Source organism: Pseudonaja textilis, chromosome 1, assembly GCF_049901715.1.
Source record: "Pseudonaja textilis isolate UNSWEBS1 chromosome 1, rPseTex1.2, whole genome shotgun sequence".
Lineage (NCBI taxonomy): Eukaryota > Metazoa > Chordata > Lepidosauria > Squamata > Elapidae > Pseudonaja > Pseudonaja textilis.
Window position 1 is genome coordinate 122,915,444 of NC_141990.1, and position 22,954 is coordinate 122,938,397.

Consider the following 22,954-nt stretch of genomic DNA (forward strand, 5'->3'; position numbering starts at 1 on the left):
CAGTAGTTGTTCCAGAAGAGAATGGATGAAAATCTTGTTGACAATTCCATGTAATACCTGAGGGAAATTTCATCAGAAATTTAAAAAAAATATTCCTATTATAATTGCCAGCTTCAATCATATATTTGCCATGAGTAACTTCAGTTTTGGAGAAAGAAGTAGCAATAGTTTGTCATACAGTATTTTAAAAACTTGCTTTATTCTTGTTGCATCATTTTTGGCTAATTTTGTAAAACTGCTACATTATGAGTGAGGAGCCAGGGGACTTTCAGATGTTGCTGTATTCTATCTCCTAGCATCTCTTGTGTTTTGCAGTGTTGGCTAGGGCTGATGGGAGCTGTGATTTAGTAGCATTTCAAAGGGTACAGGCTCTTCATGTCAGTGCTCCATACTGTATAAAAAAGCCTATTTGCAAAGAATTTATGTCCCAAAAAAAGTCTGTCCTTAAATTAAGATGCAGAATATGGGATTGGCCTTTTTGATTTTGTAGGAAACATGTAAAGATTCTTCTTTTAGTTTTATAGATTCTTCAAGTTTTGGGGTTTTTTTTGGTAGGGAGCAGGTTTTTTAGTCATGGCTATCAATAACACCAACCTTGGAAAAATTCTTGTTCTATTTTTTGCTTTAATTCTTTCTCTCTTTTGTTGGCTTTGTGCCTGTGGCTTATGTCAAACTGCTTCTTAGTTTATGAAAAATCATATTACAAAATATTTATATATTTAGTATCGAGCTTTTTAAATGAACAAAAAACATTATCCTAGAGTGGCATGTTTCACAGGCATTATGGCTAGGCCAAAAAAGGTTAAATCGCCCTGTGATTCCAGTGAAAACAGAATTATTTGAGCACCTTGTGCTTGCAGTTAAATTTAAGAACGTAGTTTTGATAAACTGTTTAGTATTATGTTTGGTTTGAACCTGAGCCATACATAAAGCACCAGTTACATGCACACTTGATCAATTATAAACAGAGGGTTTTCAAGCAGAGGTTTGAAATAGGCTTGACTGGCAGGAAGCCAATTTGAATTCATTGTACTTAATGCTTGGGCAAATATAACGTAAACACTGATTATGGGAAAGGAATAGGAAAGAAAGCAAGGGAAGGAGCAAGTGTGTATTCCATATGCTAGTTTATCATTTGTACATTTTATAACTGTTGGTAATATTAAATATTTATGTTCTAACCTTCCTTAATTAATGGATCATTGCACTTAGGAGGCACTAACAACTATGTAGCTTTAATTGGCACTCCCAGAGGAGAAGAGAGAAAATTAATAATGCCTTAGTGGAGTTAAGCCCAAGTTTCTCTTGCGGTTGCCAGAGTCCAAGCAGGATCCCACTGTTGCTGCTTATCTTGGAGAAGCCTCTCAGCATTTTTCCTGGTCAAGCACTTCACACAATATATATTTTTGGATCACTCTGCCCTTTGTTGTTTAATTTGGTTTCAGTGTCAGGTTGTAAGTTTAGTATTGATGACAATGTTATTTGCTCAACTGGTCCCTCATCCATCTCTTATTTCTCTTTTCCATTGTGAGGAAATTTTTCCACTGTACTGAATAAATTGAAATTGTATACGTGTAAGGCAGAATGGATTCAGAGGAATATAGACTTGTAGAGTAGTAGAAATGCCTGGTTTTTAAAGCAAGCATATTGTCTCTGAAAGAGCACTCCCTACTTTGGAAAGGCTGTTAGAAAAACAGATTATCATTCTCTAAATAATAAATATATAAACCTTATATCTATTTGTATTTGGAAGGAATTAATAGTAAATGTTCAACTGAAAGTAAAAATATAAGGCAAAAAGAGGTGGAATACAATAACATACTGCAATATACACACATTTTCAATTTGTATTATTCAGATGTAAGAAATGAAAGGTTCATGTTAGAAGAAATTGTAACATAATCTGTATTGGTTATGTTACATCTTTCTCATTTTTAAAAAGAAATATTGGGGGTTGTTTATGTATATCTGTTTTTGTTTCTATTTCTCAGGGTCTTCCTGGACCTGAGGGATCATTGGGTTTACCTGGAGGTCCTGGTCCTAAGGTATATTTTCTGCCTTGACTTGTAAAAAAGAAAATCTTAAAAAATATGATCTAAATTATAAGTAAACAAGAGAAAAATCAAATACATGTAAACTCTTCTGAACTCTAGCATAGTGAAGTCAATATTTGGGAGCACAGGAAGCTCAATATATGCAGGAAATACATGATTTTTAAAGATTATTTCATTCTGTCCAAAGTTGAAAAAAACAGTTCTTTCCTTAAATTGGAAGGGGGCTAGCTTATCTGAGTAGGTTGAAGTCTATGTGCTTCTTGTAGAAATCTTGGATGGTAAAACATCTGTACATTGAAGCTTCTACATCCATGCTTATTGTGCTGGACTTTGTAACTGCCAAAAGCCTGGTATTGCAGTCTTTCAATGTATCTCCTTCATGTATGTCAGAAATGAAAACAGATGAAGTTGTAAACTGAACTGTAACTATTCCCCTTTCATTCTCTAATATGTTCCCCTATTCTCTTGCACACAGCAGCACACTCACTCAGATACAGCAACAATTCATGATACTGCTTTAAATTACCCTGTATTCATTACAATAAGGGAGTTTCAGAAAAGAGGTAGCTCCCGAAAGGAATGGTTGCAGTGATATAACCTGGCTTATTCATTTAATTTATCTGCCTAAACATTTTGTACAATTTGTTTTACTAATAAAAGTCTCATACTCATAGGGCAACAAGGGTGAACAAGGACCCCAAGGGAAATCAGGAAATCCAGGCACCAAGGTAAATTTGGCTAAGTTTCAGTGTGTCGTGAGGCAAGGAACTGCATTCTTCTATTAACATAAAAATTATGCTTGCTTTGTGTTTAGTGTACATTTCTCTCTTGCTGAAATGAACTTGTGATTACTTTAAAAAAACCGGTAGGCTTCTCCTGTTAATTAGAGGACAAACTACCTACATTAGCAACTCCTTATTAACATAAAAAATATGAGCTATGTTTATGGGTGGAATTTTCTCTTCCAGAAGCTGCAGGGATGTATATGTTCTAGGATTGAGGGCCAGTATCCACATACAGTTATTCATGTCTCATACCTCCTTTCTCATGTTAATTTTTGTCACTTTTAACCATGGCTCATGTTGACATCCGCACAAAGTTTAACCAGGGCCCTTTACGTCTAACATTTCCAAAAGACAACAACAATTGTTGAAAGTGCAGATAGTCCTTGACTTATGGTCATTTGTTTAGTGACCATTCAAAGTTATATTGGTGCTGAAAAAGTGACTTATTATCAATTGTCACACTTATGACCGTTGAAGCACCTCTGTGGTTGCAGGGTCAAAATCTGGGTCCTTGACAACTATATTTATGATGGTTGTACTGTCCCAGGGTTCCATTACTGCTGTTTGCAACTTCCCCAGCCAGCTTCTAATAAGCAAAGTCAATGGGGGAAGACAGAATCACTGAAAAACAGTGTGATTAATTAACAACCCTTGTGATTTGCTTAATCACCACAGAGGAAAGATTGCAAAATTGGAAATGACTCACTTAATAACTGCCTCACTTAGCAATGGAAATTTCAGTTCCAATTGTAGTTATAAGTCAAAGGCTACCTGAACCTAGAGCCCCATTCCCGGTTTAAATTTCTGTCTGTCATGGACTAGTGGGGAACTGCTTGGCTAAATGCTTGTAGCAATTTGAAATGAGGCGATTTTAAAAAATGATTTAACAATGCAGTTCTTTTAAATGTTTGCATAAATCAAGTTCTGAAATCATTTTATCAGGATTATGATAGAAGAGCTGTGCTTTTATGTAAACAGTTCAATTTTCGTAATGTTGATGGATATTTTCTGTATTCTGAGCAAAGCCAAGAATAATGAATGTGCTTATGAGTTTTTATCAAGCTTGTTATGTTTACAGCTCAGTTGATAGCAAAATATTGCAGGGATTTACTCTGTGGTGGAAATATTCAGGAACACACACACCCCGCCCACCCAGATATAAGTCTTCTTCTCTGACAAGTGCTGGGAAAAAATAAGAATATGAAAGAAATACTTGCTGGGGCAGTGGGACAGCTACATACAGAATGGCGACTTTAACACTATGTAAAGAGTTTAAAGAGCCATTTCATTTGTGCACCCTCACATTGTGAAGAACCTCTTCTTAAGATTTTGCACAACTGTAATGTGAAGGCCCAGGAGAAAAGTCTAAAGTCATTATCATCCATGTGCTTTCTAATCAGGTATTTGCAGGATTGTCTCCACAGCTTCACAAGAACAATGTATTTTCATAAGGTGTAGTTTCCTATTTATGGCATCCTTTTGGTTTCTTAGGGAGAACAAGGAAGACTGGGTGATTCAGGTGAACCAGGCTATCCTGGCATGCCTGGTCCTCCCGGTTTGAAGGTATGCCTGTTGTTTTTTCAATTTATTATTATGAATCTGTATTTCCTTTTATAACAAAGCCCAAAGAATCAGTGAGCTTTTAGTTGTGAATTACACTTACAAATGTAATACTTAAGACCATGAGACAAAAAGTTAACTTTGTAGTTGCATTTCTCCCAATCAGAACCAGCAATTTCAGGACTCTTCTCAGAATATATGGTTACACTACTAAGTTTTATTAATCAAAAGTACATCTAGTTCAGACAATTCCCTTAACCTCAGATGATATTTTTTTTAAATGTTCAACTTAGCTTTTACATATGAATATCTATCTAGAATCATTTGTTTTGTCCGTGTAATATTAGTACAAAGATAGAAATCAGTGGATTAAATTTCATGTTTGGCCTTCCTTAGAAGAGAAGAAACTTTAGTAAATATTTATTTGTTTAATTTAGACAACTTTTGTTCCCCATGTAATCATAATACTTTGGGGGCTCTCATCTGTGAAATTCCACAAAACATAAGGAAAAAACCAACCAATAATTTTGTGTTCAAAGTTATAATAATGGTACTTAAAGATAGTTTTATTTTTTTATTTTTTTATTTGTCAATTGCTTACAAGAAAATAGGTATAAGTAAAAACATAGTTTTTACTTATAGAATACATAGAATACATGGCTATATATAAGAAAAATAAAAAATATATATATAAAAGAAACAATAGGACAGGGACGGTAGGCATGTTGGTGCGCTTATGCATGCCCCCTACAGACCTCTTAGGAAAGCAGTGAGGTCAATAGTAGACAGTCTAAGGTTAAAGTTTTTGGGGTTTGGGGAAAAAACCACAGAGTCAGGTAGAGTATTCCAGACATTAACCACTCTGTTGCTGAAGTCGTATTTCCTGAAATCAAGTTTAGTGCGATTAACCTTGAGTTTGTATCTATTGTTTGCTCTTTTGTTGTTATGGTTGAAGCTGAAGTATTCATTGACAGGCAGGACATTGCAATGTATGATTTTATATACTATACTTAGATTGGACCGAAGGCGGCATAGTTCTAGGTTTTCTAGGTCTAGAATTTCGAGTCTGGTGGCATAAGGTATTCTGCAATGAGTAGAGGAATGGAGAACTCTTCTTGTGAAATATTTCCTTGAAATTTTAGTCATTCCAGCAGACTGCATCCCTGCAATCTTGTGATTGCGACCTGGGTGCTAGCTACCGCCTTGCGCTTAGGATGGTTGCATTATCCCACATATGGGATCATGTCTATGGAGTTTCTCAGTCATCCAGATCATGGTTTTTCAACAGGGAATTAGCTTTTTTTGTTTTTTTGTTAAAGATGTTTAGCTTTTCATCCAAGAAGCTTCTTTAATTCTTCTTCAGAACTGAAGAAGCTTCTTGGATGAGAAGTGAAATGTCTTCAGGGAAAAACTAAGAAAGTCCAATTGCCTTTTTAAAAAAACACCTTGGGACAATAATGTGATCACCATTTGCAATGTACCTTGTTGCCTTCAGACAAGCAAAGTTAATACGAAAGCTGGCAGAGAAGGTTGGAATTTGCACTGGTCAGTCCCTTGTAGTCCAGTGTTTTTCCCCCTGAGATACCCAGCTATGGCAGCCATAGCACCTCTGTCTCTCCTGCATTTGCAGAGCACCTTGATGGCCATTCATGCCATCTTGCAAAGCTGGCAGCAGCCATCCCTGGCCCTGCTACACTTGTACCTTGTCTTGATGGCTACCCATGCACCCACCTGTAACCATGTCCAATATGAGCATGCTCAGGCCATGCTCTGACACCTGCGCACCCTCAGAGTTCTCCACTCCTCTACTCGTTGCAGAATACCTTATGCCACCAGACTCGAAATTCTAGACCTAGAAAACCTAGAACTACACCGCCTTCGATCCAATCTAAGTATAGTATATAAAATCATACATTGCAATGTCCTGCCTGTCAATGAATGCTTCAGCTTCAACCATAACAACAAAAGAGCAAACAATAGATACAAACTCAAGGTTAATCGCACTAAACTTGATTTCAAGAAGAAGTTACATTGAATGGCTAAAGTCACCATTTCACTTATTTCATCACCATCAAGTAGAACCTCACTTTAGGATTAGACAGGACCAAACAATACCTCTGATCCCATTGAGAAGAATGCAATGGCTGATGGTATTGAAGGCCACTGAAAGCTTAACATAGGAAAATTACATTTGAAAAAGTCCCGCTTGCATGGTATAATAATTGGAGAGAAAGATATTACATGGCTTGTCATATCAATCTTTCCATAAGGTTATATGATACATGGCTGTTGGAGATATGGATACAAAAAAACATGATGGTAGTGGAGGGTGAAATTATACTTTTCTATTATGAGTTCTAACTTGTACCCTCCACCACATTTTTTTTATTTCCATCACTCCAAAGGCCATGAATACGTTATGTATTATGAAGTAAAATATTGTTTTTATCACATTTACAGTTTTCTTCCTAGACATTAATTCAGTATCTCAATAGATACAAAGCACATAAGCTTTACAATATTCTGAAATAGCCTTTTAGGAACAACTAATTTTCTTTTCAACATTATAAATTTACACTTGGGGAAATAAGTTATTTCAAATAGTGTATTAAAATTACACATTACAGGACATCTTCATTTAAAAAGACTTTTAGTGGCCTTTAGGGAAATTGGGCAAGAATTTACCCAAATGCAACAGTAAAATCCTATTTGCAGCTGAAGATGAGTGTCTTCTGAAGATCTTTCAGTTTCTAAAGACTTTAAACACTTGCAATACCCTTTTTCTAGCATCAGATTTTCTTCTTATATCATGGGCTCCTGAATCAAAGCAGAACGATACACTGATACACTTGTTACTGCATTGAGAATCTTTGTTTAAAATTGTTTAAACAAATAAGTAGGATCCAGAAATGTGGGTGCAAAAGAATTTGAACAATGATGTGGTCTAATGAACTGGCATGCCAAGAAGGATTAGATATATGAAATTAAAAATGGAAATTGTGTAATGCCATGTGCTAGCATAGCTCTAAGATGTGCAAACTATTATTTGAGAGATTGTACATTGCCTTCTATAAACATATTTCATGATGTCAGGGAAAAACAAGACATTTCTACAAATACAACTGCAGATAGTCCTTGACTTACAATCATTCGTTTAGTGACCATTTTAAATTACAGTGGCATTGAAAGTGATTTGTGACCAGTTTTCCCACTTAAAATTGTTGCAGCATCCCCATAGTAATTCAATAAAAATTGGGTGCTTGGCACTGGCATGTATTTATGACCGTTGCACGGCCCCAAATTCATGTGATCATCTTTTCTAACTTTCCCAGCTGTCTTCCAACAAGCAGTCAATTAAGGAAGCCAGATTCTCTTAACCACCATATGGTTCACCTAATAACTGCAGGGATTCACTTAATGATTGTGGCAAGAAAGGTCATAAGATGGGGCAACATTTATTTGACAACTGCCTTGCTTAGCAGTGGGAATTTTGGGCTCAGTTGTGGTTGTAGGTCAAGGACTATCTGTGATAGTTTTTAATTTGTGTTAGTTTAATTTCACTATTACGGTTACAAATAACAGTTCAACAAGAGATTGATTTTTACTTTTCAGGGAGAGAAAGGAAATCAGGGTGAAAAAGGCATCCAGGTAGGCTGCTTTTTCCTTTTTTTAAGTTATGGTATAACTAGGAATAAAGCTTGCTTGATGAAAAGAATGTAAGCTATAAAACTTTGCATTACATGTGAAACAGTGCTTTATTGTTCAATCAGAGAAGCCATAGATCATTTTGGGTTTCGTTTTCTGACCTGTGCTAGACAGAACAAACTACCACCCCAGGATCATAAATGTGATCTTGTACAGTTAATTAAGCTGGTTGGCTTGTTAGTTGAGAGTATGTGGAGGATCTAATTGGAACAGATTGGCACCTTTGTTATGTAAGACACAATTCTAAAGTTAAGATGACACATTAGTATTACGTTTTATTGAGGTTTTAACACAATGAATATGAACAAGTTACATCAAAGCATGACAGAGCTACCGACTACATCAAACTAATTAAGACTCTTTTTCAGTCCCCCAACTCCCCATTGTTTATTTTAGTGCTCTGTGTGTATGTGTGTTTTATTAAAGTTCTATCTGATGTTACACCTGTAGAAAATCTTTTCTGATGTCTTTTTTTGACATTTCTTAAGCTATTTTTACATCTTTGGTTTAAAATTCTTTAAAATTAAGATCCAAATTAACTTTCCTACTCGTTTGCTTCAGGTTATAAATCAGGTGTGGTGTGTGTATTGTTTGAAGTCTACATGTAATCATCCAAGCAGATATATTGAAATAAATGAATAAATTTGTTAGTATCCAACCTATATGTAGTTGTGTGGATATCCCATTTCACATCAGTAACCAAGTTGGTTTTTTTTTTTAAGGGTCAAAAGGGTGAAGGAGGCAAAACCGGTACTCCAGGCCATAAGGTGAGAAGGAGAGATTATCAAGTCCTTTTTAAATTCCACAATTTCTTACAGGACATATTTGCTGGTAATGTGTTTTTTCCATTCATTTATCCTCAAATAAAGCTTGTTACACATTGGTTTTAGCAGTTCTCATAAGGCTCTGGTTAATTTCTCACACCAGATACTAGAAATATTTTGGATTGATGGACATTTTAGGAATATGCCATTAATCCTCGATTTACAACCACAATTGAGCCCAAAATTTCTGCTGCTAAGTGAGACACTTTTGCCACATTTTACCACCCTTCTTGCCACCGTTAAGTAAATCACTGCAGATGTTCAGTTATTGACATGGTTGTTAAATGAATCTGGATTCCCTATTGACTTTGCTTGTGAGAAGGTTGCAAAAGGTGATCACATGGCCCGGGACAATGCAACCATCATAAATATGAGCCAATTACCAGGTCCAAATTTTGATTATGTGACCATGGAGATGCTGCAACAGTCATAAGTGTGAAAAAAGGCCATAAGTCACTTTTTCCAGTGCCGTTGTAACTTTATTATATGAATTGTTTTAAGTCGAGGACTACGTGTGCTGACAACATATACTTAGATTGTCATAAATAGCTGTCATGTGATCAGTCACAATATACCTGTTTTTATCACAAAAGTGCTCCTCTCCTGCAACACCCAGACCCCATTCCCTCCCTTCTGGGTGCATTTGCTAGTTGCCAAGTAAACAAAGTTTACCACTTTTATCTTTATTTTTAAAACAAAAAATGATGGTGGAGGCCTGCCCTTTTTTCATGGCTCCCCATTGTTTTATTTCTAATTAAAAGATTTTGTTTGAAGGATGATAAAACAGAGAGCCTGACTGGACCAATGGACACATTTTCCACGATGTTTAAATTGGACACCGCAGTCCCATTTTTTTTCTGACCTGGAGCATCTTTTGTCTGATTTCAGAGAGGAGGATTCAGCTACAATTTCTTGCCTCTCACTTGCATCCACGAAATGAGATGATTTTATTAGCTGCATTTTTCTAAGAAGAGTTTTGGATCCAAGTCTATATGTTTAGTTTTAAAAGAGTATATTTTTCCCATCTTAATCATGTAGAGTGGATTTTTCCTTGCTGGAAAAAAAATAGTACTTCAAGCTGTTAGATGTCAAGATGAAAAAGATAGTTTGCAACTGGAGTTGCTTGGAAACTTTGTGTGTTTTTTTAAATGTACATTTTAATGTAAGTAAATTTAACTATGTGTCAGTAGAAATAGTACATTTTCACAATAACTCATTATGTGTTTTACAATTTTGACTCCAAAAGGGATCTATGGGATTAAAAGGAGATAAAGGAGAGGTACGTGCTGTTTTTTTGTTTCATACTCATTTCTTTTCTGTTTTTCTGAGTATCAACTGCGAGTTTGAGCATTGATTTTATGTCGCATTGCTTAGTATAATCATACTTTAAACGTAGAGCTTAAATATAGATTCAAATATCAGTCAATCTCAAGCAATTAGTTGTGTGGTATGTTTAATTACCCTAGAATTCCAAACTAGTGTAGCCAGTGAACAACATTGTTACTTGGAATTCTGGGAACTATAATTGCAGCCTTTCAAGAAGGTTTCAATTCATTAGTCTCCTTAAGTTTGATCTTGACTCCTGATTAGCCTTGTGGATACAGCAGTGTAATTTTCTTGGCTCACAAAGGAACAGATTTACCTTTGTCTTCTGAGATGCTTTTTCACTTCCCAATTTAGTCTACAGCATTGGTATTTTCTTGCAAGAACTAGTCAAGCCCTTATTCTGCTTTTCAGGCTTAGAAAAGGCCACCTACCCCCATTAATGATTCTCAAAAAGTGAGAAGAATGTTAAATAACTGGTTTCCTTTAGTTTCAACTACATCATAAACATATATAACAAAGACATTTCTTTTCCTTTGATTTTATATGTCTTTTTATTTACTTCTTTATAGTTTTGAGATCATTTTTTCATTTTTTTAAATAATGTCTATTTATATTCAACTTTAGTTATTGTACTTTGAGTCTTATTCTTTCTCCCAAGACACATAAGGCTTGGATCATTTTTGCTTTTCCCTTTTTTAGTTTATTCTTCCCACCCAGTTGATAGCTTTAAATATTTGAGAAAGATTTTGATCAGTGGAGAATCTCCTCAGGGCTAGGCCAAAGCTACATGCATACCCTATTAATGAATGCCTCATAGGTATTTTAAATCTACTATTTCAATTTATGAAGTTTATACTATATAATTATTTTACTTGGCTTTCATTTTCTTCTTATAATCTATATTATATTCTTTGAATAGGAGAAGAGTTTTTTCCAATCACAAGATTAGCATTTTTATCCATTTTAAACTATCTGAGCCAGGAATTGAGGGTTGGCACTAAAGGTCATGAATAGGAGGTTAGTGGCTTTTAGAAGGCTGCTATGCTCCAGTTCTTTTAGAGTGAGCGTTGCCAACTTTGTCTGACTTTTCTGTTTTCCAAAGTTAGCATTTTGTCAGAATTTCAAAAGTTCAGAAACCTGCTAATAGCCAAGAAGAAAGAATGGCCCATGCCAGAATGTCACAATCTATATTGTGCTTAGCTACCACTCCGATTGTTATTTTAGTTTAACTTGATATTATCTAAGACTGGCAGAAGACAAGAGCATCTTATGAAAGAAATGATTTCAGTTTGTTAAGGATCATCTCAGTTCTGCAGATTTGTCTGTGGCGTTGGAATTATTTCGTTTTGAAAGGAAGTTAAAACAGGATTAGGATGTGCTACTAATCACCGTCACAATGGGAAAAAAACCCAGGTCTGCCCAAGTGTTTGTTCCATTGCGGTTGCGGTGGATTTGGCTATTTAGAAAAAATATATCATTCCTGACTGATTTTCCAGAATAGGCTTAACTGTATTTTGGAGCCATTGAAATACATGAACTGAAGTGCACTCAAGATCTGCATTAGATTGCACCCACAGTGTCCTCTTGTAAGAAGAAGCTTGCATATCATTCTGTGCATTCTTCCCCCAAATTCCCAACCAAGCAGAGGTGCTATTCAACTGGTTCGCACCTATTCAGGCAAACCGGTAGCGGTTATTTGGCATGGGTCGCCTAACCAGTGGCAATCCCTGGCTGGCCACGCCCCCAACCCGGTTGCCCAGTCGCTCTCCTAGCTTTCCGTTCCCCGCGTCCTCTTTCTCCCCAGGGAAAAGGAAGAAAGGCATGGACGCTGCAAGTATCACTTTCCCCGTGTGAGTAAAGTGCCTGGAGTGAGAAAGAGTGCGGTCTGACAGAGGGGGTGGGGGAATCCACTCAAGCCTTGGAGAAATTTAAAGGAGCTGCTTCCAAAACACTTGTCTGTTAAGTGCTCTGTGTGTGTGTGTGTGTGTATGAGAGAAAGAGAGAGAGAAAGAAAGAAAAAGAAAGAAAGAAAGAGAAAGAAAGGAAGGAAGGAAGGAAGGAAGGAAGGAAGGAAGAAAGAAAGAAAGAAAGAAAGAAAGAAAGAAAGAAAGAAAGAAAGAAAGAAAGAAAGAAAGAAAGAAAGAAAGAAAGAAAGAAAGAAAGAAAAAGAGGAAGGAAGGAAGACAAAGAAAGAAAAAATAGGAAGCGAGAGATAAAACTCTGTGCTATTATTTTTAATTGTTCCATTATTTATCGTGTGTTAATATTTTACACTGTCCCTACCCCTAGAGTGATTTTTCTGCCTTTCTTTTGCCCAGGACTACCACATATTTTTCAGGGTTTTCATGCATTCAATGTCTATAGTCCAGAGCATAAAATACACATGTGTTTAACAAGAGTTGAAAGGGACCTTGGAGGTCTTCTAGTCCAACCCCCATCTCAGGCAAGAAAACTGAGGATGCCAAACTGAGTAGAAATCCTGGGAAAGGCCTCAGAATACTTAGAAGGGACCTTGGGGTGAACCCTATACCATTTCAGAGAAATGGCTGTCCAGTCTTCTTAAAAACTTCCAGTGATTGAGCACCCAGAACTTCTGGGGACAAGCAGGTCCACTGGTTAATTGTTCTCACTGTCAGGAAGTTTCTCTTTAGTTTTAGGTTGCTACTCTCTGTTCACTTTCCATCCATTGCTTCTTGTTTGCCTCCTGGTGCTTTGGAAAATACATTTCCCCCCTTCTTTGTGGCAGCCCCTTAAAAGCGCGTTGCCTATCACACTCTTGAGTAAAGCATGTGAGCCATTTCCTCCTTTCAGTGGTCCATGAAAGTACATCTATAGTATGCAGATAATAAAGTCAAAAAAGGTGAACAACATTTTTACAGAACTATAGATAAGTTGAGGCTGGGTGACAAGGAATGGCTGGACAAGGAGGGGCCAGGTGAGGCACCCCTTGATGTGAATGACATTGAGTTGGCCACGCCACCCAGTCACATGACCACCAAGCACGCCCACCCAGTCATATGACCACTAAGCCACACCCACCCAGTCACATGACCACAAGCCACGCATGCCAAATAAACCAAACCCACAGAACCGGTAGTAAAAAAAATTGAATTCCACCACTGCAACCAAGTCTCCAACTCCCAAACATTAAGGAGGAAATAAATAGGAAAAGGCTGATTTAGTAGTTATATCAGTTAACAATCTTGAAACAAAATACTTCTCTCTCTTTTTATATCCCTATGGAATCTCATATTTTTCAGTTTTAATAACAATCTAAGCAGCATTTCGGGGGGGGGGAGAAAAGGATTATTCTTGCAATGGACTTTTGGTGTAAAGCATTAGACAACCTGTGCCCCATTGGGTCATTATTTCAGAGATATTTCCTTACCTAAACAGAAAAGCAGAACGATCATGCATGGGCAAAATAGTTGCATGGGAGTAACTTCTGACTTTCTGCCAACTTCCCCATTGAGTTTCCTTGCGGGAAACTGACAGGGAGCATCAAACATCTACCTTCCTTCCTTCCTTCCTTCCTTCCTTCCTTCCTTCCTTCCTTCCTTCCTTCCTTCCTTCCCTCCCTCCCTCCCTCCCTCCCTCCCTCCCTCCCTCCTCTGCCAGCTTCTCCATTTACTTTGCTTGTGGGAAGCTTGCAAGGAGCAAATCAGTGAGGAAGCCAGCAGAAAGTTGCAAGTCCAAGGCCAGCAGGCAGGTAAGTGGCTGCTGCCAGGTAGGGGAGGGAGTGACAGGGTGTTTGAGATCAGAAATGTATGTAGGGCTGTGCAAGAGGTGCCATGCAAGTCATATAAGGCATGTGCAAAGTGGTGTGGCTCAAGAAGGATATGCAGAAGAGATGCTACACAGGTTGGAGAAAATTCAGAGAGGATGATATGTGGGGGCATGACAGGGAAAAGTATGGAGGAAGGAGGATCAGTTGGGGGAACTCAGGGGGTGATATGGACTGGGAAGGGTACACATGTGTTCCTTTCTTGCAAATCCTTCCTCTCTTCCCTTTCCAGCAGGCATGTCAGTGGCTGCTGCTGGGTGAGGGAGAGAGTAATTGCGAGAATGGCTGGGAAACTGTCACAGAATATTCAAAGTGAGCATCATGTGACCACAGCAGCACTGAAGCAGCTTATAACCTTCTCAAATTTCATTCCCTCCTGAGTCATGGCTCCCAGATTTTGTACAGTCTCTAAGTTAGGTCATTTGTAGTATCCTAGTTCAAGAATTGTTGCCCTGTAATGCCCTGTTTCATCCAGTTAAAGGTTACAGAAATTAGAGTTTTAATATTATATAGATAAATTTAACATTCAGACCATAGCAGTAAATAGCATGGACTGACTCATAACAATATGTGGCATTATTCTTTATTTGTAAAATGGCCATGCGTGATGCTGAGAATGTTAATATGATGGTAGCAAACTCTGCTGTTGCTTAGTACTGCTTTTTTTGTGTGGATTTCAGATAGGTGAGAAAGGAAATCCCGGCTTCCATGGCATCCATGGTCAGAAGGGGGAACCAGGAGTGAATGGCTTGATGGGTTCTCCAGGACCACGGGGAATACAAGGAGAGAGGGGGTTCCCAGGAATCTCTGGATCAGATGGAAAACCCGTGCGTATATCAGTTGATGGGGTTTTAAAAACAACAACTACTGTTCATTCCATGGTGCAATCAATGTGTGTAAACTTTCTAAAATACCTTTGTTCAATGCAGGGAAGAGGTTTCTCAGAAGAATTTATTCGGCAAGTCTGTGCAGATGTGCTGAGAAGTGAGTCTCCAGTCAACAGAACTGATTTTCAGTAGAGGCAGGCAAGGCAGTCTGTTTTGAGAATTTGGAATTTTAGGAAGTGTCAAGGCACCCTGAAATTGGTTGCCATTGGTCATGGCCAGTCATAAAACAACATAATCACATAATCAAATGGATGGTTTGTTCCATACTTTAAAAAAAAATAAGCCACGCCCAAATAAAATTAACTAGTTAATTTAAAATGTCTCATCTCTAATATCAAATGTCTCCTTCCCTGTCTATAAGTATGCAGCCTTATGAAACCCATCCAACTCATGTCTGAGTTGATAAATTATACCCCTAATTGGCACATTTTTAAAAAAAAAATAGTAACTGATATAGTGATTTCCTATTTGTAAATGTATTGTTTCCCCATTTTGGGATACATTTATTATGGCTTACCAGTTCACAATCACATAATTTTTTTAGTGCCTCACCACTATAAAGCTAACCTCTGAAATAGAGGATGCTATTGTTCCATCATGCTGGATCCATCAGGGCACAATACTTGTGCACAGTGGCTGCTCATTCTCCCAGTCAATAGATGTTATGCCTTGATAGTGAGATGTTTTATGTTTGATCTAAATATTTGTTATCTGAATTCTTCTTAGCCCAGTTGCCTGCTATACTTAGGGACAGAAGGTTCCAGCATTGCGATCATTGCCAATCTCCTGATGCCATCTCCGGACCTCCTGGTCCACCAGGCCTGACTGGTCCACAAGGTCCTCGAGGTTTTCCTGGTTTGCCAGGAAATGATGGCGTTCCAGGTCTGGCAGGAGTTCCTGGGCGTCCTGGATCTCGTGGCACAAAAGGTAATTGTATGCATTACAAACCCATTTCTGTTTTTGTTTCTAATCTGTTTTGAATAGGAATGGAATTTAAGCAACTTTCTCCAATTCATTGCTGTCTGGATATGTTAGGTTCTAACAATTAGACCACTATTTCATCCTGATACTTTATAAATGGATGAAGGCTGCCAGATTCTTCCTCACCAAAGTAGAGTTATTTGTCCTTTGCACCTTCAAAGTTTACAAAAGGAAAAATAGCTATTTTAACGATTTCTTAGCAAAGATAATTGCTTATTCTGAGGCACGGAGCCTGCTGGTAGTTTTAGGCAAGGGGAATCTTAAAAATACAAGGGATAAATGAAATTTCTTACCGTATTTCCTGATCAGAATTGCATGGAGCTGAAAGATTAATTCATTCCTATTGACAGGCCTACCTGAGGCTGTTCCAGCTCACCCAAAGTCTTTGTTCTTGAAGTGTCTTCAGAGAAGACACTTTTGTACCCCAAATGGGTCCTAGCCTAGTGCCAAAGCCACTAAAGACACAAGGAATAGAATATTCAGCTTCTTTTATTGGAGTACTCCAGCAAAAGGGTCTAGCCTCAAAGGAGCTGAGATCTCAAACAATGCACAAGCACACATTTTATACAGTTATGATTAAGGAAGTTAACATCCTAAGAATGTGTGACCATTGGATTCCTTGACACATGTTTCTTTTGATTGAATTTTTCTACTTTACCCTCCTTCATACATCACATGTTTATATTAATAAGCTTTCATATCAAAAGAGGTGTGTTTTTTACTATTATAATAAGCTAGAGGTTACCAAAGTTTATATAGTTCTTGCCTTAGCTAGCATCCTTCTAATTGCAACTTTTTTGTTGGTAGGCAGTAGTGTCCCACCATTTGTTGCACTCTTGCAGCATCCTGCCTCAGCAATTTCTTTAACAAACTTTCCTAATTCCAACCTAAAACTATTACTTCCATGGTCTCTGCAGTTTCAGAAAGCCACTCAAAAGCACACCCTGTCTTCACACAATTTTTAGAGGGCCCAGAGACTGCGCAAGAGCACACACCATTCTTGTGTGGTCTCCACAGCCTCCCAAAATCTTGTGAGAATGGGCACGCTTTTGAGAATCATTGTCAGGTTTTGGTGAATGCTGGCGTGTCACTCAAACCTCATGGGCTGTCATAGGATATGCAAAATAACAAATGCAATATTTTATTTAACAGGGAGGCCAAATGTAGGGAGGATGCAAAAGAAGTAATTAGATAGCTAGAAAAAGAATTCAAGGAACACTTTTAACTAAGCAAGGAGAGATAAAAGGACCCAAGAATTATGATTCTCTATTGATAAAACCTGCCAGAATTTTCAGCTTTTTTGACAAAAAAGGAATGCTTTTTTGAAGTACTTTGACAACATTTTGATGGTACTGTCATTTCATTGGGTTAGCTATATTTATTGTTGATGATTTTAGTATTTTTTTAATGCTGTAAGGCGCTTAAAGTCAGTTCAAAGTGAGATGGGTGGCCAATAAATTTAATAAATAAGTAAATAAAATAAATAAATAGGCCACAGCCCTTATCACGTGGGAGTAGGTTAGTCCTGAAGCACCTGCTCTTGTAGGCTTTTCTTAATTATTGATTCAGGATATTTTTGTTCCCTCAAAATCCCCTTAAGAACCACGTACCATCTAAATCAGGGATATCAAACTCGCGTTGTCATGTCGTTGTCTCATGACATATCTTAACTTTTCCCCCCTTCACTAAACCAAGGGATGGGCATGGCCAGTGCGTGATGCATCCAGCCTGCGGGCTGTGAGTTTGACACCCCTGATATAAATGGTTCACAGATCTGAAGGGTTCAGACCCAATGGAGTTTTCTTTTGTCTTCATTAGGAAGTTTTATCTGTGATATCCACATCTGTAAGCCTGTGTTTTTAAAATTCTTTTTGTTGTATTCCCTGACTAACTACAGTCCCCAGTCTGGTCCGCATTTCTGGCGGGAGCGACTTTTCATATCATTATGAAAGCCATTGTCCAATTGTACATATTTAATTCTTTGACTAAAGTTATGACAAGTTCATAACGGTAGTTTTCTAAGGCAAAATATAGGCCTGGGGATCAGGCTGTTTCACGAATTCCCCCTTTAAAAAGTGGTTTCTTTGCCTGCTTAAGAAATGGAGTGGACATGTGTGTTACTTTAAACTGGGAGACTGGGAAAATTGCCACTTTTCCTTGAGGGTTGTCCTGAGCCAAGAGAGAGCAATTATGTGGAAAATGTCTGTCATAAATAGAAGGCTAATTCAATAGAAAAACTGCTTGCAATCTGCACAAAGCTTTTTGAACACCACTTATAATAATTACCAGCAAAAACAAAACCAAGCCCTGTAGCAATAAGCAGCAAACCAAAATAATAACACATCAGCAATTAATTATTATCGGGTTGCTGCCATTTTATTTACAACTATATACAGGTAGTCCTCAACTTCTGACTACTTGTTTAAAGATTGCTCAAAGCTACATGAGTTCCCAAAAGTGAAACATTTGATACAAGAAAGGGAGTTGTGGCATTTGCATGGTGACATCATTGTATATCATTAGTCGCTTACTCTTCATAGCAGACAACCAGGGCAATAAAAGAAATCTATTTTCACAGGGAAGAATAGAAAGTGCCAAAAGTGTTTTCTGAGCATCTGAAAGGATTGATACTTAATCTTATCATTCCTTATTTAACCAACACTACTGCTACCCGTTGGCAACAGCTGAAGCACATCAACAATTAATCACTGAAGCAGAGCAATCAGATTGTTGCCATTTTATTTACAACCGTATACGGATAGTCCTCAACTTGGGACGACAATTGAGCCCAACATTTCTGTTCCTGAGACATTGGTTAATTTTGCCTCATTTTGCCACCTTTCTTGCCATAGTTGTTAAGTGAATCACTGCAATTGTTAAGCTAGTATCACAGTTGTTTAAGCGAATCTGGCTTCCTCATAGACTTTGCTTGTCAGAAGATCACAAAAAGTGACATGACCTCAGGACACTGTAACAGTGCTAAGTTTCTGAATTCGGATCATGTGATCATGGAGATGCTGCAATAGTTGTGTGGCAAATGATCATAAGTCATTTTTTTCAGTGCCGTTGTAGCTTCAAATGGTCACTAAATGAATTGTTATAAGTTGATGACTACCTGCATAAGCAGTCCGCAACTTATGCACATTTTCAAAGTTACAACTGCTCTGAAAAAGTGACCAGGCCTTGCATTTATAACTGTTGTAGCATCCTTATAATTATGTGATCAAAATTGGGGCAGTTGGTAATCAGTATGTATTTCAGACATTTGGAGTCTCCTGGAGTCACATGACCACTATTTTCCATCTTCCCAGTCAGCTTCCAATAAGCAAATCCTATAGAGAAAGCCACATGTGCCCAATGACCATCTGATTCACTTAATGACCCTAGTGATTTGCTTAACAATCACTGTAAGAAAGATAATCTGCAGAATCTGACATAACTCTCTTAACGACCACCTCAGCGACAGAAGTTCTGATTCCAGTTGTGGTCATAAGTGAAGGACTACTTGTATCATTGCAAAAGTGAATTTTAGATATGTGAACCTAAGACTTGTATAGTAACTCTTGCCTTTCTTCTGTTCAATTCTAGCGCAAGGTTTCCTTTGTGGTACATGGATTTTTGTGACATAGCCAGGAACTGTCAGATTATTTGAAGCAAGTCTTTAATTCATCTATGCAGTCAATTAAACTGTGATGCTCAGAGTTACTGAGGCTGTTTCTTCTAAGGCTGCAGGCGAATGAATTGCAAATGATAAAATGTCCAATATAAAAATTATGTGTTCCATCTGCTAACTTCCAGTAGGAGGTACAGCCAGGACATTGTATAGTAATCTACTGTAGAAATATGTCTTAATATACACTGTTCGAGAATTAGTGATCTCCTATACTACCTGTCTTGTAGGACTACCAGGAAAAAATGGAGCTAAAGGAAACCAAGGTATTGGACTCCCTGGAATTCAAGGCCCTCGTGGACCTCCAGGTATTGTTTGGGAAGCCTGGCATTTCTGTTGGTTTTTCTAATGAATATAACCATTAATTTACTTCTGCATACATGTAGCCCTCAAGTTACAATCCTTTATTCAGTGAACATTTAAAGTTATAGCAGCAGTGAAAGAGTGGTACTTATGCCTGGTCCCCAAAGTTATGGTTATTGCAATGGTCACATGATCAAAATTTAGGTGCTTTGTATCCATCTGCACCTATGACCACTGGGCCCTTTCCACTTGTCTTTCTTCCCCCCGCTCCCATCTCTGCTCTTTTGGCTGCTCCACAGTGGCATTCCTCAGTGGTAATGCTAGAGCTGAAGTAGAAACCTGGGACCTTCAGTAGTCTAAACCAGGGGTGTCCAACCTTGGCAACTTTAAGACTTGTGGACTTCAACTCCCAGAATTCCTCAGCCACCTTTGCTGGCTGAGGAATTCTGGGAGTTGAAGTCCACAAGTCTTAAAGTTGCCAAGGTTGGACACCCCTGGTTTAGACTGTCAGCCATTGCTCAAGAGCCCCTGCCAAGTAGGGCCACCTCAGGCCCCATATTTCAGCCCACTATCTCAGAGCCCCAGCACACAGCCACAGTTGCCTCCACCACCCTGTTTTCTTCAAGTTCTGCTGTGTCCAGCTGACCTTAGCTATCTTCCTCCCTCTGCTGCTGAGGTATGCCCAGCCTGGCTCTGGTTGCACCAGGCTTTCTTCCCGAAGCCGCTTCTGCCATTCTCCAAAATGCACGCCGTTTTTGTGATGCTTTGGGAGGGCTCAGCAGTTTTCCAAAGGCTTTTTGAAGTATTGTGAGAATGGGATGCTCCATTTGGAGAATGGTAGGTGCACTTGTCTCCTGTTGTTTCGGAAGGCCTCAGCAGCTTTCTAAAGGCTTGCTGAAGCCTTGTGAGAACAGGCACACCTTTTGGAGAATGGTGGCTGGGGGGGGAGCTCAAGAGGAAGTGGAGAAAGTAGTCCCTTACCTTACTGAGGCTCAGAGCTGGGAGAGACCAAGTTGAGAATGGCTTGGGCCAGTCTGAGTCCTTGCCTAATGATTTGGTTAATGATGGCAACAGGGAGCACTGGGGGGGTTGCTGTCACTGAGTGGTATGGTCATGTGATGTTTGGCCTTAATAATCACATTGCTTAGCGATGAAAGTCCCAGTCCCAGTTATCATCATAACTTGAGGACTACCTGAAGCTTAATTGGATTGAATGGCATTTTTCTGTAGCAATCTTTCTGCCATTGGGAGCAGGGTTTGAAAAGTTATTTTATTCAGAGAAGACTATTATATTTTTTACGTTGAAATACTAAAAAGAACAGAATTAGGACACGATCCTGTGGAATCTGATTACTGGGGAAGGATATTGTAATGGTATAGTTGTAAGAATGATTTTCCTCATAACTTTTCTCCTTTGCTCTGAAGCTGTAGATCAACCAGGACTAAGCAGTAGGGGGTAGGTTACCTAGGTGGGATAATTCAGGCTACAGATCTTTACCCAACTACCATCTTTTATGGGTGCTAACCATTCTTCATGTATATGTTCCACATTTTGTCTAGGTGCTGAAGGCCCACCTGGGATAGGTAAAGAAGGAAGTCCTGGACAACGTGGGGAGCCTGGGAAAGATGGAGAACGTGGAAGTCCTGGAATCCCAGGGCAAAATGGACAGCCTGGAATTTGTGACCCATCTCTGTGCTTCAGTGCAATTGTAGGAAGAGATCCATTTAGAAAGGGACCAAGTTATTAATCTGAGGTGGCGAAGTAGCCTTGGCGCTTGCCCTTGATGATCTTTCAAGACTCAGGAAGAAAACTGGCAATAATTCCAATTCCTAGGAACTAAAGTACCTCTTATGGTGTAAAATAATATGGTAAAAAAAAATTCCCATATTCAGTGTATGGAATTTGGGGCTCTGATCCAGTTGAATTTAGTTATCACAGAAAATAGCGACAGCAGTTTCTTCTCCTTACCTTAAATCACGATTGCTTGTCCAATATGGCTTACTCTTTGTATTCCAACTTTTTCTCCAATGTGTTTAGTTTGGTAATTATGTTTGCCCAGCAGCACGTGCTGGAATCTGGATTGGTCTCTCTGCACTTGGTAATCAAGTGTAAATCACTGTGAAGATTTTTCTATTCAGCCGGCATATACACCTCTTAATTTTAATGGAACATTGCTGGTTGTTATTTCACATGTTGATAAATTTCCCCAATTTCTGTGTCTTTCATATTGAAAAAGACACAAACTATCTGTTTCTCAATGTCTAATTTATCATTGGGCAATTTGATGCAATGTATTTTTAGCTATGCTGACCTTAATGAATTTATGCAAAATATTCAATTATATGCTTCTATCCACAACAAAAACATATCTGGAAGCTTCTGAAATAGACTAAAATGTGCATTTAAAATGTTGGTTTCTAAGTATAGTCTGGCAAAGGTTTTCTGTTGTTGAAAAGCAAATCTTCACAGAGTAAAGCATAAACTTATTTAATCTGTTCATCCTGATTACAGAACGTGAGTTTACCATTTTTTTCTATAGAATTGTAAATGTCAAACCAAAAGTTTACAAGAGACCTCTGATGCTTCCTCATAATTACAGTCTCTGCAATGTTGCTTTTTTTCAGTGTTCATTTTGTAAAATGAGATGCATTCAACAAACGTGCTGGCATCGTAATCAACTCAGTTGTACAATTTCCATCCGGATCTGAATTGGTGTTAAATATTAATGCAAAGATTTCATGGAAACTGCATTTATACAGAGCGTAAACTGCATTTAACTAGCTACAGTTGCTGGTTTTTCTGCCATCATTTTAATATGCTTGACATTCAAGGTTTAATAAAATTTTGTTGAGTTTCTGGTAACAAAGGTGATTTTATTGGGTTTTATTTCCATTTCATAGAACTGGGAAGATGGGAGGGATTTAGAGACATGTAATCCAACCCTTGGTCATTGTCAGATCTATGAGATCATGATGGCAATCCAGCCACCGTTCTGAAGATCTCCAAGGAAGCAGAACATACCATTTCATGTGGCAGCCTCTTCCATTGACTGATAGCTTGTACTTCCAGCCTGC

General features: G+C 38.2%; 1 protein-coding gene across 2 annotated transcripts in view; it reads left to right on the plus strand.

The window, feature by feature from the left end:
* The window catches only part of COL21A1 (collagen type XXI alpha 1 chain), an 86,478-nt gene extending 63,738 nt beyond the window's left edge, over positions 1–22,740 (plus strand). For both annotated transcript variants that reach the window (XM_087916081.1, XM_087916090.1), the window contains exons 19-29: positions 1,992–2,045; positions 2,729–2,782; positions 4,331–4,402; positions 8,012–8,047; positions 8,827–8,871; positions 10,175–10,207; positions 14,719–14,865; positions 14,968–15,022; positions 15,652–15,852; positions 19,807–19,884; positions 21,440–22,740. In XM_087916081.1, coding sequence (XP_087772207.1) covers positions 1,992–2,045; positions 2,729–2,782; positions 4,331–4,402; positions 8,012–8,047; positions 8,827–8,871; positions 10,175–10,207; positions 14,719–14,865; positions 14,968–15,022; positions 15,652–15,852; positions 19,807–19,884; positions 21,440–21,627 — 963 coding nt within the window. In that variant the 3' untranslated portion in view covers positions 21,628–22,740. The remainder of the gene's footprint in view (positions 1–1,991; positions 2,046–2,728; positions 2,783–4,330; positions 4,403–8,011; positions 8,048–8,826; positions 8,872–10,174; positions 10,208–14,718; positions 14,866–14,967; positions 15,023–15,651; positions 15,853–19,806; positions 19,885–21,439) is intronic.
* Positions 22,741–22,954: the final 214 nt, after the last annotated feature.